Below are 16642 nucleotides of genomic sequence, written 5' to 3'. Positions count from 1 at the left end.
GTTTAAGCAGTTTGTCTATGTTGAGTTCTTTAAAAATTTATCTTTGATATCGGTTCTTAAATGTTAAATTTTCTGTTAAGTTTGGGTTTGATTGATAGAAAGTCCTGAAAATCTGCAGCTTTGTTGAAGGTTCATTTTTTTTTTCATTTAAAATTATAGATAATTTTTGATGGATATGATATTTTGGGCCATAGGCCTACTTTTTTTGATCGTCAGTAGAAATGACTCCAGGACCTGTGGTCTTTTATTGTAGCTGCTGATAAGTCTTGTACAATTTTAATTGTAAGCACCAGCATATTTGAATTTTTTTTCCTTTGTTTCTTGAAAAATTTTCTCTTTGATCTGTTTTTTTTTTTTTTAATTTGACAATAATAATCCTGTGTGTTTTCCATAGAGGATCTTATTGAGGTGTTGATAAGTAGATATTTTTCTATTTCTACTTTCCCTTCATGTTCTATCACTCCAGGACAATTTTTTGGGATTATTTCCTGCATTATTGTGTCAAGGTTCTCTTTTTGGTCAAAATTTTCTGGCAGTCCAATTATTCTTATATTTTCTTTTCTTGATCTGTTCCCTAGATCTGTCTCTTTTTATGTTTTATATTATGTTCCATTTTCTCATTTTTTATATCTGTTTTGATATTTCTTGGTCTCATACTTTCACTGGCTTCCCCTCACCTAATTCTAATTTTCAAATAATTATATTCATCCTTGAGACTTTGTATTTCCTTCTCTAGTTGATTAACTTTTTTTCTTGATCTTATTTTTCTTGGATGGTTTTTAGTTTTAGTTTTTCCTCAATGTCTCTCATTTGATTTTTAAATTATTTTTTGAGTTCTATAAATTCTCTTTGGGCGAGGATCCATTTCACATTACTCTTTGAGGTAGAACCTTTTTTTTTTTTTTTTAAACTAAAGTGTCCTCTTCTCAAAATCAGCCTCAGTCTTCTCTGTTCCCATGTTTCATGGTGGGATTCTTTTTTCTTTGCAGATTCATTTTTTAAAAATGAGGTATTAGTGTAAGCACCTCTAATTGTGGGGGAGATAGTACCTGACCAGCAACCCCAAACCTAGAGCTCCACCCTCCTGTAAGTGCCCCATTGCTTCAGCACTCACTGGGTTCTAGTTCCTTCTCACTCAGGGTTATCTCAGCAACACAGCTGTATTTCACATTCCCAATCAGCCCTGGTTCATTTCATCTTCCTGGACTCAGATTCCAATTCCACAAACAGCCTGGGAGGTAAAAGTTTTGGCAGTTCCTCCTGAGGCTATGGCCACACCCACTCATCCCAAGGTTCCCCACTTGTTTCTGTGGAGCTAGTTAAGAGGTGTTTGTACTTTACAGTTTAATCTCCAGTCCTGGGTTTTTCTTCAGATGTTCTCTGGTTGTATTAGGAGGACCCCTATTCTATCCCAAGTCTTCTTGACTTGTTAACTGATATACGTTTGTCCTGAGGTGCAAATTTGTTATATGGGTAGTGGGGGAGAAGGGGAATGGGGGCATTTGGGAGAGCCTGAAATTTACCAACCTACTCCACCATCTTCCCAGAATCCTCCCTAGCATTATCACCACCATTCTATGTTATTCAGTTGTGTCCAACTTTTCTTAACTCCATTTGGGATTTTCTCAGCAAAGATACTGTAGTAATTTGCCATTTCCTTCTCTAGTTCATTTTACAAATGAGGAAACTGGGGCATACAGGGTTAATGGACTTACCCAGGGTCACCCACCTAATAAGTGTCTAGGCTGAATTTGAACTTGGGTCCTCCTGACTCCAGGCCCAGAGCTATCTACTTCGACACTTTCCCCCACCTCCATTCTGTATATTCAAGAAAATAGAATCTCATGAAAATTATGATTTTTCTCAAGGTCACATTAGTGTGAATCTAGATCTTTTTGGCTCTAGAGCTAATTCTCTACCTACTATACCAGCAAATAGAAGTAAATACTGCTACCCCTCGTTTCTCCCTATATATACTTACCGCTCTTTGCAACCTTTTTGGGGGGTAAGGGAACACCAGCCATTTACCCTCTGTTTGCCTCAATCCACTGGAGAAGGAAATAGCAAGACACTTTGGTAACTATGCCAAGCAAATCCCATAGACAATTTTGGTGTGATATGGTCCACAGGGTCACAAAGAGTTGGACATGATTGAATGACTGAACAATAACAACAAGTAAGTATTACCCACAGGATCTTCTGATTAATAGTGAATGGTTTTCATTATAGAGCTTCAAGCATAATTCTTCCCTGTGACAAGAATGTGTGCTGGATTCTTATTTGCAGCAGTTGACATTTGAAAAGAAATGTCTGAAGAGGAAGACATACATGTTATTCAGTTTCCTAAAAGAGAACAGGGAGACAGAACCTTTCACTCCCATCCCACCCTGCTGTTTCCTATTTAAAACCTTTAATCTCCAGAAACCCCAGAATTTCAACTAGTCTTACCTGCTTTTTCATGATGTTGGTTTATTGGGGTCTTTGTTTAATTCTCACTAACTCTGTGTAGACTCTTGTTTATCCATTTGTTTGAGGATCTTGTGACCAATGAATATTCACATTTAGGGAAATAATGGGAAAGGCTATCTAGCTCCAATGAATTCAAACTTACTTTTGAATGACTTTTTCCTTGGCAAGTGATATGCTGGACTTGGCAGTAATCTGAATCCTTTTTGTTTATATAACTTTTGTCAAGTTGTCTAATTTTTCTGTTTTCTGAGTAGAAGTTGGGCTGGATGATTTCTAAGGTCTTTCTTGGTTTGGCTAGAGTTAGAAGCTCTCCAAATCTCTTTCCTGGATTAAGTTTTAATATATGTGATAATTTCCCATATACCCTAAATGGCCAAGTTTCTTATTATCCATGATACTTTGTCATAAAGAGTCAACATGGTTCACAGAAAGAACATTGGATTTGGAAACCCTAGGAACCCTTGGAACTTGAGATCTGGAAACCCTAGGTTCAAACCTTGCCACTTATAAAGTCCCTTAACTTGTCTAAACTTAATTAGATCATAGATGTAGAGATGGAAGAAACCTCAAAAAGGAGCACAACAGCAGTCAGTTTAGCAACTTTGCAGTGGCTTTCCTAAAACCTCTTTCACAACCAAATAGAGAATGATGCAAACTAAATTCTGAATGGAAAAGTGAAGAAAATATCACAGTGAGTCATTTTTGCAACCCAGCACAGCTTAGCAAAACAGATAGTCTTGAATAAAGAGAAGCAACACGCTATGAGCTGCTGTGGGCTGTGACAGCAACAGTGGGGACTAGCCCAAAGCCTAGAGAAGGTAAAGAAGGTAAAGATCTGGTCAGGAAGAGATTCCCAGGAGACTTTTGTATCAATCCTAGAGATAGGAAGAGGTGCCATCTAGAAGCTCTCTTACCCATTATCTAGTTCCAGGTCATAGTTCCAAACAGATATTTAGGCTGGTCATTTCCCTTTCCATCTCCACATGAGCAGAATCTCATTCCAACATAAAGTCAAGAAATAGGCTGGAAAAAATAAACAACAAAATAAAAATCTGACCATAAACAACTTCTATGGTGATGAAGAAGCTCAGGACACAAATATAAAAGAAGACAATGGTTAGAAAGCATCTATAAGCAATGCCTTAAAGAAAAACCCAGATTAAACACAAGCCCAACAAGAATTCCTAAAAGAGCTAAAGAGGTTTTTTTTAAAAAAGAAACAATGTTTTTAATCATATAGTAATGGTAGAAAGGAAAATAGGAGAAAAGAAGTTAGAGTTAAGGAAAATTATGAAAAGAGAATTTACAACTTGATAAAAGAGATATAAGAATTATTGAAGAAAATTAATTACTTAAAAATAAAAACTGGCCAAATGGTAGAAAAGGTACAAAGTTTCACTGAAGAAAATAATGCCTTAAAAATTAGAATTGACTAATAAAAAGCAAAATGACTCAATGAGACATCAAGAAACAATAAAACAAAGCCAAAAAACTGAAAAAAAAAAGAAAATGTGAACTATCTCATAAGCAAAACCAATTGACATTGAAAACAGATCAAGGAGAGAGAATTGAAGAAAGCTTAGATAATATCTATGTCATGTTATGAGTAAGGAAACTGAGGCCTAGAGAGCTTTGTCCAAGGTTTTAAAGGTAGGATCTGAATCAGACTAACTTTCTATGGTGTCATATTTCTTCCCTTGATTTTTTCATATGTGAATTGGGGCTAATAATAGCCTCTCCCTAAGAGGTTTATTGTGAGGATGAAATGAAGCAAGGTATGAAAAAACATTTGGTAAACCTTAAAGCCAATATAAAAATGAACTATTATGGTACACAATCTGTCTTGTGATAAAAGTCCAAAACCTCCTATCTGAGAACTCTGCAAGATTTTGAATGTTTTAACAATATATCTATCAACATATTATCTTTTTGTATCAGATGGCGTGCATCTAATCAGTCCACAGATTTAATCTTATCACTTAAGTGTTCTTTCCTCGTAGGATCATCTATAAAACATTATATCACTGGACTGTGCCTCTGGCTATCTGTGATATTAACAAACTCTAAATCAGGAATCAAGGTCAAGTAAAAAATGCGTTACTTTCATATACTTTCAGATAACATCTCAATCTCATGGATGACGATATCTTAGTCATTTGTTTTGCTATGTAAGAGCTAGTACTTTGAGGGACATTTCAGAAGAAACAGAGGAAAAATCTTAATGAGAAGGTTTTCTTCCCCCCACCTTTAAAAGGACAAGTTATTGGTTAACTTCAGCTGCCCCTTTCACTGGCAAATGGCTTAGATGTGATCTCTAGAGAGATCAGGGCAGCCTAGTGGATAGGCTTAACTATATATAAATTCCTTACTCTTTCTCATTTGTAAGTATTCAAGCAAGGACTCCTGGGATGGTAGGGAATCACCAGTTACTAAAGTAATATGGATACAGGTACCGGTGAAGTTGTCCATCTTTAATGATAGTTTTGTTTTGCCCAGATTCTGACTTTTTTGAGATCATTTATTATGACCAGCAAAGTCACTTGAAGTTATGCTTCAAAACTGTGTCATAAGTCTGAAATACTAGCAGGGAAAAAGCAAGGACTTAGAAGACAATATTCAGAGAAGATGTGGTAGCACTCTAGCAAAGGGAACATTAATAATAATTGCATTACTCCTTTCATTGGATGGTTGTGAGGAAAGTGTTTTATGAACTTATAAATGTGTTAAGACTAGCTTTAAGGCAAATATATAAAACCCACATTGGCTCTGTGGAAGATTAGATTAGAGAACACTGAGAAAGTTTCCTTATTGGGAAGTTCCTTATATAAATGAAATCATAGATCCAGTGTCTGTCTTCATCCTTATTTTTAATAAATGGTGTTAGTATTTTTACATGTGTTTTGTAGGAAGAGCTAATGGTGATACATCAGTTCTTTCAGTACCCATGCAACTCTTGAACTTTTCATAATGAGAACCATACCTAGGAATGGGTGACTGGGACTTTGCTTTAAGGTACCAATATTTAGATGATGCTGACCTCAAAAAGAATAGTTAAAATGGGAAGTTATCCAATGACAGCTTCATCCACCTGATCCTTCCCACAGTAAGTGCCTCCTTGGCTCACCCTAATCCTATCCTTCCCTTTTTCCTGTGATGGTCTCTCTCACATCAATTATATGATTCTCTAGTATCTCTTTGAGTTTTCTGATTCCCCATTATGGAACAACATGTAAAGCCCTCTGTGCTACAGGGTTATGTATCCTGAAGTCCAAAGTCTCTCCCTCTTTCCTTGGATCTGAATTCTTTGCTTCTTGCCTATAACTTCCCTTGCCCTGGGCATCAGAAATACTAGTAACGGCCTGATCAGTAGCTTTAATTCAAATATGCAAGGCAAAAATAATCTTTTTAAAAAATGTAGCAGAAATATTAGGCTTTTCAGTCCTGACCTGAAAAAAAATGAGTTTGCCTTCCCAATGAAAGCAAGGATTTGAAGGGAACAGGATCTTTTTGGCTGTTGGGATTGTAGAGAAATTAGTGAAACCAGTTGTGTCCATGCCTAGGAGTCTAGACCTGGAATACTTTGAACCTTTCTTCGTGAAATGCTAATACTGACCCTGAGTGAATATAATTATGCTTGTGGGATGTGGATTTTATTGGTCTAGTATGTCGTCACCTCTGCTCTTGAAAGCATCTAGTTCCTTTTTGTATTGCCTCATGTTTTATGAAATATGGTTGTGCTTTTCCAGGAGAAAATCCGTTTCCTTGGAGTTAATGTTCTTAGATATTCTAGCAGTTTCAGTCTACCTGTCTTGAGCAATGGCCATAAGAAATCTTTGCAGATCTCTTGTAATGCTGGCATCTTTTCTCAATGGATTATTTATATACATTTTGTTTGTACATATTTGTTTATATTTTGTCTCACCATTAGACTATGAATTCCTTGAGAGTAGGGAGTGATTTTTGCATTTGTATCTCTAGTATTCAGCACAATGCTTGCTTCATGGTAAGTGTTTAATAAAAGCCAAGTGACCACCTATCTGACAACTAAATCAATAAATCGTATATGTACCGAAGTGTCTGTGACTCTCCTGGAATGTGTTAGGTATCTTGGGAGGCTCCTCCTGACATGCCTGTCCACTTTCTAAGAGAAGCCTTTCCCAATCCCTGTTAATTCTAATGCTTTCCTTGACTGATTATTGCCAATTAATGTTGGATAGAGTTTGTGTGTACATAGATACATTATCTTGAGTGAACAAATGATTAAGAAAGAGAACATTTCAGGAGAGAACAGGTTATGGTGATTATAGAATTTAGAGTAGGAAGTTATTTTAACTTAGGGGCCATGGAAAACTCCTCTCTTTAGAGATAAGAAAACAGTTATTCAGACATGTTAAATGAAAGCACAGTCTGATGACTAGAGGGATATATGTAGAACAAGGGTTTGAATCGAGTTTTCAGCACTCCAAATTCACCACATTCTGCTGAGAATACGATAGGTGCTTAAAAGGAGGTTGAGCTATGATTTATGAGGATTAAATTATTTAGGGAATATTAACTGTGATCACAAAGTTCATTTGAATGAGAATGTGGATTTGAGTATATTCTCATGTGTATGAGTACAATTTACAAAGTGATTTCCTCACAAAGATCCTATGAGATAGATATGCATCAGCTTCATTTTTTCCAATAAAGAAACTAAAATACAGAGAGGTAACACAATTTGAATATTTACTCTGTTAGTAAGTAGTGTTATAGACTGAGAACTAATAATAGACTGAGGACTAGAAGAGACCTTAGAAGCTATCCAGCCCATTTCTCCCACCTATTTAACAAATAAGGAAACAGTCCTGGAGAAAGAAAGTTACATGTCCAAGATCATATAGTAAGTGGTAGAGTATGTACTTGAACCCATGCTGTTTAACTGCAATGCCAGGGTTTTTACCGGTTAGATCTTCTTATTCCAAATTCAGGATTCTTTTCCATTGTACACTGCTACTTCTCAGATCTGCTGATTCTAGGTCTAGTGTTTCCACTGATCATATTTATGTACTTTATGTAATTATGTGTTAGCTTCAAGAAGGAAGGGAGGAAGGAAAGAAAGAAGAGAAGAAAGGATAGAAGGAGAAGAAAAGGAAATAGGAGAGAAGGAAGAGGAATTATGGAAGGAAGGAAAAAAGAAGGAAGAGAAAGATGAAAGGAGAGAAAGAAAGAGAAGAAAATATAGGTATTGATGAGTATTTTACTTTTTGTTATATGAATTTTATATAGCTTAGATTGTGGCTTACATAAGAATGCACAATGATTAATTCTTAATGATTGAAAAAAATTAGGTTTCTATGCATTATGTCCTTACTAGAAGTATATACCCCATTCACTTCATATTAAAAAGATGAGAACTCAGTTTATAGTATCTGTTATCATAAAAGGGACTGGCAGGCTCTTTCTCTTCCCAATTTTGGGAAAAAGTGCTTCCCTTTTTCGTCCCCACCCTTGGGATTAGCCATTCGGGGCAGCAAGATGGTGGGATGGAAAGAGTGCTGTATTTATTGATTCTACTCTGTATTTTTTCAAGCTATTAAACTCTAAGAAAGTCACTCTTTTTATCCCTCAATTTCCTCACCTGTAAAAAGGAGAATAATTAACATATATAATCCTAATCCCAATGTTCCCAAATTTTTGAAAGGCTCCAACTGAGTGGAAAGAAGGCTAGTTAGTATTGGAGTTAAGGGGAAGTGGATGTGTTACTCAGCTTTGATGCTTACTACCTGTGTGATCCTGATTTAGTCTCTCTGGACCTCATATTCCTTAAGTATACAATGAGAAGAATGGACTAGATGACTTTTAGATTCTTCTAGCATGGTATTTACAAGCCTATGATCTCTGATTTAGACCTTTGTAAACTTTTAAGTGCTATGTAAATGTCAGCTCTCATTACCTCAGTGTACTAAAGCAAATTGTTCATGTTCTGTTAACATCCTTAAAGTGAATGCAGTAAGAAAAATGTTTTTTATATCTACTATTCTGGCTGAAAGGTGCTAAAAAAAATTTTTTTTTGATTTGTTGTATGGGGAGAAGGTGCCATAGGTCACATGGGACCTAAGCAGACTTTCATTCCCTCCTATTTTTTTTTTATTTTTCAGTTCATAATTTGAAACCTGCTGATATCAAAGTGATTGGAGCCCTGGGAGACTCAATTACTGTAAGTCTTTTGGATTGGGGGAAGGCAAATGTGTCTGTCTGGGTTCAATCCAATTCAATAAGCATTTATTAAGTACCTACTATATGCTAGAGACAATGCTAAACTCTAAAGGTATAAAACCTAAAAATGACATAGTTATCAGTCGACAAGTAGAATTATAGTCTACTGGGACAATAATATCCTGATAAGAAAATAAGAAAATACATATATATTTAAAATAATTTTAAGGAGTGGAATGGGGTACTATCAACTCAAATGTGATGAGGTAAGGGGAACATTCCAACATAGATATCAGTCCATGAAAAGGTTAGGATACTGATTAAATATTCTATACAGAAACCAGCAAGTTGGCTGGTTTGATTGGGCCAAAGCACATGTAATGAGACAGAAAAAGAGGATCAAAACCAGAGAGTAAAAAGTCTTAAATGCAAAACTGCCATTTTTGTCTTTTATTCTAGAGGTAATAGGGAGCCACTGAAACTTCTTGAACATGAGAGTGATATGATCACATCTGTATTTAGATTTGGGATAAGCTGAGGAAATCCTCATTAATATGACCTAGGAATAAAAACCTAGGAAAAATAAATAAAATGACCCTTCAGAGCAATCCCATGGTTTTCATCCTTCTCAATTATAGTAGTTAAACCTTTTTTGCTTTAAACCTCCAAGACCTTCTTCATCCCTACCATGCCTTTCATATCAACCCTGTGCCACTGCCAATTTGTGGTGAAGAGAAAAAAGTAGTTTGAAATATAAAGTTGAGATAAGAGAGAGTGGCCCAAATAACAGAGAAAAGTTAAAGGGTACATAATAATAAGAAAATGAATGCTTAGCAAGAGTAAAAAATCATAATTATAATAGTTTACATTTATATAGCACTCAGAGTTTGCAAAATATAATTTCATTTGATCCTCACAACAATTCTGGAAGGTATGTACTATTCTATTTTACAGATGAGGAAACTGAGGCATAAAAGTCATAAATAAATAACTGAGGTCAGATTTGAAATCAGGTCTTCCAGATGTAGTGCTCTTAACTACATCTAACTATTACTAAGCTGCTTTTGTGGGCATGGCAGTGAGAGTGATGCTAATAAATTGAACTACCTCTACTCTAAAAAGAACTTGTAGACCACACCCATCCCTCAAACTCCCCAGAGAAAAAACTAGGTAGTCAGCACAGATTTATTCATCTAGGCAGTTCTCAAGGTCATCAAGAAGCAACTGAACATGGGAAAGGGCCCCAGATGCAAGAGGGAATTTCTCAGACTTTTAAATCTGATATATTTTTACTGGAAAATTATAATTCTTATGGAAATAATCCCTGAGAAGGGATCTTCAACTGATATGTTGATATTCTTTTCTCTATTTTGAAAATCCTCCCCCAACATGAGCTAGGATACCTTACATATGCCACATTGACCTCTATCAATTAAAAAGGGCACAGGGTTTTTCATTAGCTTTTTGAGATTTCCCTCTGGGATGGTATCTAGAAGCTCTTACTCAAGCAGCTGGATCCTACCCCTTACTGATGGCCCTCCTAATTCCTCTCTTTAACATTCTTTAGTGTAAGTTTTGAGTCATTAGGTATCAGCAAATTTTTGTAAGTACTTTCTGAATGCTCTCCAAAGGAATATCCCTAATGAGGCAACATCACCTGGCATGACCTCAACAGGGAAGCTAGAGAATGGGAGAAAGGGGTAAGAAATACTGAGAAAATCTGCAAATCTGAGTTTACTCCCCTCCTTTTGCTCATTCCCCTATTTAGGAAGTTGGGTTCCTGTTCAAAGTATTATTTGCCAGTTTTGAAATGCTTAGAAATATGTAGAATGTTAGATTGGGAAAGACCTCAGAGATCATTTAGCATAAGGGTTAACTTTGTCAGTGTCATAAACCCCCTTGGCAATGTGAAACATGGTCTATAGATCCCATTCACAGATTGATATTTTGTCACTCACACTCATAATGGAAGGAAATACTAAATTTCAGTTGTTAGTAAAAATAAAGAAATAATTTATTTTCCCATCAAAGTTTATGGATCCTTCAAGGAGTCTGTAGGCCACTGGTTAAGAACCTCTCTAATACCCTCATTTTACAGATGGAAAGATAGCCGCACAGAAATAATAAGTTATTTGCCTTGTCTCACACAGTTAATTTATGGCAGTTCTAGGACTAGGAAGGGGCAGCTAGGTGTCAAAGTGGAGAGAGTACAGGACCTGGAGTCATTCAAATGTAGCCCCATACACTTGCAAGCTGTAGGAACTTGAGTAAGTCCCTTAATCCTGTTTGCCTTAGTTTCCTCATCTATAAAATGAGCTAGAGAAGGAAATGGGAAATCATTCCAGTACCTTTGCCAGGAAAAAGTCACAAAGGACTAAACAACAGACTTAATAGCTTTAGGATATCTACTAGTAATAGACAGTAAAGGTGGAATTCAAATTCAGGTCCTGCCACTCTAGGTTCCATTCTCTTTCTACTGGATCCTACTTGGAATTCTATAACTTTAGCCAAAGAATTGGCCCCAAGCAAGAAGACAGCCACCATTTATGGTTAACCCTGGCTAGATTTCAGCTTGGAATGGTTCTTAACTTTTCTGGAAGATTATCATATTTGTAGTGAAGCAAGACACGCCTGGCTCACAAAACACCTTTGTTGTTAATAGCAGATTTTTGGAACCAAACCAAAATAGAAGTATCATAGAAAAGTTTATTTCTTGCTCTGCCTTTCCCACCCCCACTCCCAATAAAGACTATCAGAAGCGAGGAATCTAATAGGGAACCTCTGTGGGAGGCAGTTCTCCAAAGAGAACTTCCATTCAAGTCTTTTTAAAAAAAATGTTAAACTTTTTTTTTTAATTTATGGCGAAAAAAATAGGCATCTCCATAACATGCTATAACAAAAAGATAATTGCACATGAAACTATAAATCTATTATATTCAACTTGCTATTCCTTTCAAATATATAATAAAATTATCATGTAAATTTCTTCCCTTTTATTTCTTCTCCCCCCTCCCCCATTGGTTATCTTTAGGCACAAATAGGGGTGTGGGGTGGGTGGGAATGTGTGTATGTATATATGTATATATACATATATATGTATGTATAGAGAGAGATGTAAAATTATTCTACACATTTCTATTTAGCAGTTCTTTTTCTGGATGCAGCTAGTAACCTGGGCAAAACATTTACTCTACTCAGTACCACTAGACAAGTATAAGTTACAAAGAGGGAAGTTTCTCATACTAATGAAGTTGCAATCCTTCTCCCTCTAAATATCTGAACTGACATGTCCAGTCAAAGTTGACCTCTAAAGAAGAGAACGCATAAGCATTGAGTCTAATTGTGGTAAATTGCCATCTCCAAATATTTAGGAGCATTTATTGGATGGACAAGTGAGTCTTCTATTAAGAAACACACTTTTTTCTCTCTCCTTTTTAAATTTTAGGCAGGTAACGGGGCAGCATCCACATTTGGCGATGTCCTTGATGTCCTAACTCAATACCGAGGTTTATCTTGGAGGTGAGTATGTCACCACCCTTCTGTGAGAGATGAGGGCATGGTTTCCAGAAAAACGAGGAGTGTGTTGGAGGAAGCTACATCAAAGAAAGGGGAAAGGCTGTTTCTTCCAGATACCAGGCTGTTTTCTCTTTGTTATCAATGATCCCAATGGTAAAGATTGAGATCTAAGCACTAATTTTGAGACCATAAGAAAGTTTTGGCCTGTTTGCAAGGATTTCTTCTTATAACAGGTCTTAAGAGTGTCATAGAATGTCAGAACGAGTAGGAATCCTAAAGATCAACTCTTCCAGCTGCTTCAGAGAGGGTCATAGAATTCAAGAATTGGAAGGATCTTCAGTGGCCACATGGACCAACCACTTCATTTCACAGATAGGGAGACTGAAGGGATACAATGTCTCTTAGGTCATGATAGAGCAGATGGAATTCTAATTCAGGTCCGTAACACCAAGTGAACTAATGGCTTCAAAGGCATATGGAAGATTAGTTTAGTTTCCTTACTCTAAGCCCCAAGCTTGACACACTGAGGAGACAAAATTGGCCCTAGTGGGAAAAAACCTGGATTTGAAGGTAAAGAATTTTTGTTAAATCCCAGCTCTACCCCTTATGACATCTCCTGGCCTCAGTTTTCTCATACATAAAATGGGAAAAGTTGAACTAGATAACCTCCAAAGTATCTTCTAATTTTAAAGTCTTTGCTCACTTAAACATTTAAAAGTCAGATGTTGAGAATAGGCAGGAGGGAAGAGGGAATTCTTTCTACTGTAAGAGGTAACAGAAGGATCTCTTCTTTCTTCTGGGATCTCTTAATCCTGGAAGAAAAGGTATCTTTCCCCCTGTAAGTGGCTTTTTGAGTGTGTGGTTTTATTTTTGTATCTTCATCACTGTTTTTTCTTTCTTTCATTCTTCCATGCTGCCCTCATCTTGGAACAGTATTGGAGGGGATGTAAACATCAGCAGCATCACTACCCTACCAAGTGAGTACCTGCTCCCCGGCGCCAGCTTGGGCCTGGGGAGCCCAGGGTGGGGGTGGAGGGATTTATAGCGCAGGTGGCCTCTGGAGCCCAGCAAATTCCAGTGGAAGCATCTGGCAGGGATGCTCACCCCTTCTGCATGCTACATAACAACCTTGAGGGAGGCAGCCCAGAGAAGCAACCCACGAAACTTCAGACCATGGGGAGGATGGGGAGCGTGCCAGGAAGTGAGAGGATGCAGCAGGGTGCAGTGTGCCCCTGGCACTGGGGTCTGCCACCCACCCCTGCCCCAATCTCTGAGTTGGGCTATTAGGCTGGGATGGAAGCTGTGACTGAGGTTGGGAGAGCTGGTGGGGAGGTGAGTGACTGGACTTTTCTTACAGAGAAAGTGAGGGGAGAAGGCAGGAGCTCAGTCCCAGGGTGCTCTAGTCTGGGGAATAAATCAATGGAGAGAACCTGAAAAAAAAAAAAAGAAGACAATGGGAATGAGGAAAAGTACCCTCCCTCCTCCATTATCTACATATACACATGGTCTCTGCTTTATAGCGGTTTATAGTTTAAGGAAAAGGTATCATTGCAGTTCAAATATTCAACTTTAAACTTTGCCTCTGTAATTTAATCTCAGTAGCTATGAGTTTCTTTATCTGTTTAATGGAGTGGTTGGATTTCAGTGGCCTCTTGAGTTTTATTTTAACCCTAGATTTGAAGGAAGGGGGGAGAAAGGAAGGGAAGGACAGATGGAAAGAGGGGAGGAATGAGAGAGGAAGGAAGGAAGAAAGGAAGGAGGGAGGGAGGGAATCTGGGAAGAAAGCAAGGAAGGATAGAAGAAGGAAGGGAGTAAGGAAGGGAAAGAGGGAAGAAAGAAGGGAGCAAGGAAGGGAAGGAAGGAAGAAGGAAGGGAAAGAGGGAAGAAGAAAGAGAGTAAGGGAGGGAAGCAGGGAAAGAAGAGAAGGAGGGAGGAAGGAAAGAAGGAAAGGAGGGAAGAAGGAAGGAAAGAAAGAGGAGGGAAAAAAGATGAAAGGGGGTTGGTGAACTTTAAAAAAGATTGCTCCCTTAGAGTTCTTATAAAAACAAAGAAGCTTACCACTCAAGGAGTGGTAATGCTAGCATATTTTGGGTGCACTGGTTCTCTGGGTCCTAGAAAAACAATGAGCTAAGCCTAGTTTGTTATGAGACGGGATGTAGTATGTCTATCTAGTATCATATGTAATGTTGCCTTCACAGCAGTGAGAGGTGAAGGGAGTCTGTTATCTTGATCTCGCTCTGCAAACATAGCCATATTTGGGGTCCAGTGCAAGCCTCAAACTATTTTACATTTCTTTTTAAAATTTGACTACAGTCTGTCATACTCCTCCCTAAATCCCTTAGCATTTCTCCATAAGGCAAATTTTATGCGTACCTATCTTTGTTTTTAACCACCTGATGTTATTTCTTTGCAAGCTATGATATCTTTAAGCCATTTTTTAAAAATCTGTTATTAAGACTTTGATCCCTAACAGCAGAAAATTTCATAATCAAGAGTAAACAGAACTGGCCAGCAAAGAGAATTTGGAGCCCAACCCAGACTCTGGGAATTTTAAGTAGGCATGATTCTCTGCCCAAATGCATTCCCTGACTTCTTCATTTCAGGGTCTGTATAAATGAGCTATAAATAAGCTTCTCTGATGCTGAGGGATTTTTGGGATACTCAGTAAATGTGAGTCACTGTACAATCAGCGTCCTATAGAGCATCATTGCTGCTAACCATCCCAGAGTGTGCTGTCGTTCGAAGTACTAACTAAAGCCCAGAGCAGCTGGTTTTCCATCAATCACCAGACATTTATTAAGTGCCCATCACGTGCCAGTAGCTGTGTGATTCACTTTGGAATACAAAGGCAGAAAAGAAACAGTCTTTGGTAAGCACTAGGGAAACAAAGGCAAAGAAAAGAAAGAATCTCTGTTCTCAAGGAGCTTATATCTTGTCAGGGAAGATAATATATGTGCTTGTAAGTAAATGTAAGCTATTGATAATCTATACAAATATATAGAAGGCAATTTCAGGACAGAAAGAAGCATTAGCTACCTGGAATGATAAGGGAAGGTCTTTTGTAGAGCACAACAATTGAATAAACTTTTGAAGGAAGGTTGGAATTCCTAGAGGAGGGAATAGGGAGGAATAATAGTGGGGAGAAGGAACCACAGCCTGTGCAAAGGTTTAGGAATAGGATTGGGATTGGGAGATGGGATGTTTTTGTAAGGAAATACAAGACCACTTTGATTAAACTGTGGAGTTGATGAAGGGAATTGATGTGTAAGTGAGAAGGCTGAGAAGGTAGATTAGAGTCAGTTTGTCAAGGGTTTCTGATACTCACTAAAGAAGTTTGTGTTTGAAACTGTTTAATTTCATGGTGGCATCCAGAATAATGATTTTGGAATGTCTGGGTTAAACAAGAACAAACTTCTAGAATTGGAAGCCCCTAAACAAAGTTGTTCAAGGGGAGAGAAGAGAAAAAAGCCTGAGTCCTGGGTTGTGGTGAAAATAATATGATTTGGAGTCTGAAGATTTGACTTAGAATTTTGATTCTGCTATTTGCTATTTGAACAGTATTGAGAATATCAATTTCCCCTCTCAAAGATTTAGTTTCCTCTTTGGTAAAGTTAATCCCTTTACTGGGATTAACTGAGGTAGTTTATGAGATCCCTTCTAACTCTAGAGTCCTCTATAATCTATAAAATGAGATTGTTGGATCAGAAGATGATCTCTAAAGGGAATTCCACCTTGAAAAGTATCATCCAACAAGCCAAAGTGTTATCAAGTGATTCAGTTTGATTGAATATTTATTAAATTCTTTCTATGTTCAGAGTTCTCTATTGGGAATTGGTATTTTAAAAAATGAAATAAGACAAAACACCTGCCTTCCAATAGCTTATAGTTCATCAGGGTTAGATAAGGCATAAACACAAGTAACTATAATATAAATTAAAATAGGATAAGTATATAAGTGAGATACCAAAACATGTTAGTTCAAAAAAAGAGAGATCACTTCCAGCTAAGGTATATGATCTAGGAAGTTTCTCAAAGAGATGACATCTGAATTGAAGAGAGAATTTTAACAGGCAAAGATATCAGTGAGACTCTGAAGAGACCCTGGGAGGAAGGCTGCCTATTAGGCCTGGTACAAGCAGAGACATAGAAGTAAAAAGTGATAGGGGGTATAGAGACTAGTATAACTAGTTTAGAATATGCCTTAAGATTTTTGGGTTTTGCTAGACCTTGCTAAATAAGGATATGATACATCTTTGTGAGAAATCTCCTTTATGACTAATAAGATGCCCGTGTTGAATATAAAATCAGAGGGGAAATAAGTCCACACAGATATTTTGATATTTCAATGGTTCCAAGTTCTCATAAGTATGGATATTTTACTCACTAGTATAGATTCCTACTTATTCTTACTTTCACACCCTGTACAACCCATATTTTTTGTCTTTCCACGTAGGATCTA

General features: G+C 37.3%; 1 protein-coding gene across 1 annotated transcript in view; it reads left to right on the top strand.

Annotated features, from left to right (window-relative positions):
* The window catches only part of PLB1 (phospholipase B1), a 208047-nt gene that overhangs the window by 76119 nt on the left and 115286 nt on the right, over nt 1-16642 (top strand). Inside the window, exons 18-20 of the mRNA XM_031951326.1 lie at nt 8610-8668; nt 12113-12186; nt 13117-13160. Coding sequence (XP_031807186.1) covers nt 8610-8668; nt 12113-12186; nt 13117-13160 — 177 coding nt within the window. The remainder of the gene's footprint in view (nt 1-8609; nt 8669-12112; nt 12187-13116; nt 13161-16642) is intronic.

Source organism: Sarcophilus harrisii, chromosome 2 (assembly GCF_902635505.1).
Source record: "Sarcophilus harrisii chromosome 2, mSarHar1.11, whole genome shotgun sequence".
Classification (NCBI taxonomy): Eukaryota; Metazoa; Chordata; class Mammalia; order Dasyuromorphia; family Dasyuridae; genus Sarcophilus; species Sarcophilus harrisii.
This window is presented reverse-complemented; position numbering and strand designations above follow the sequence as displayed.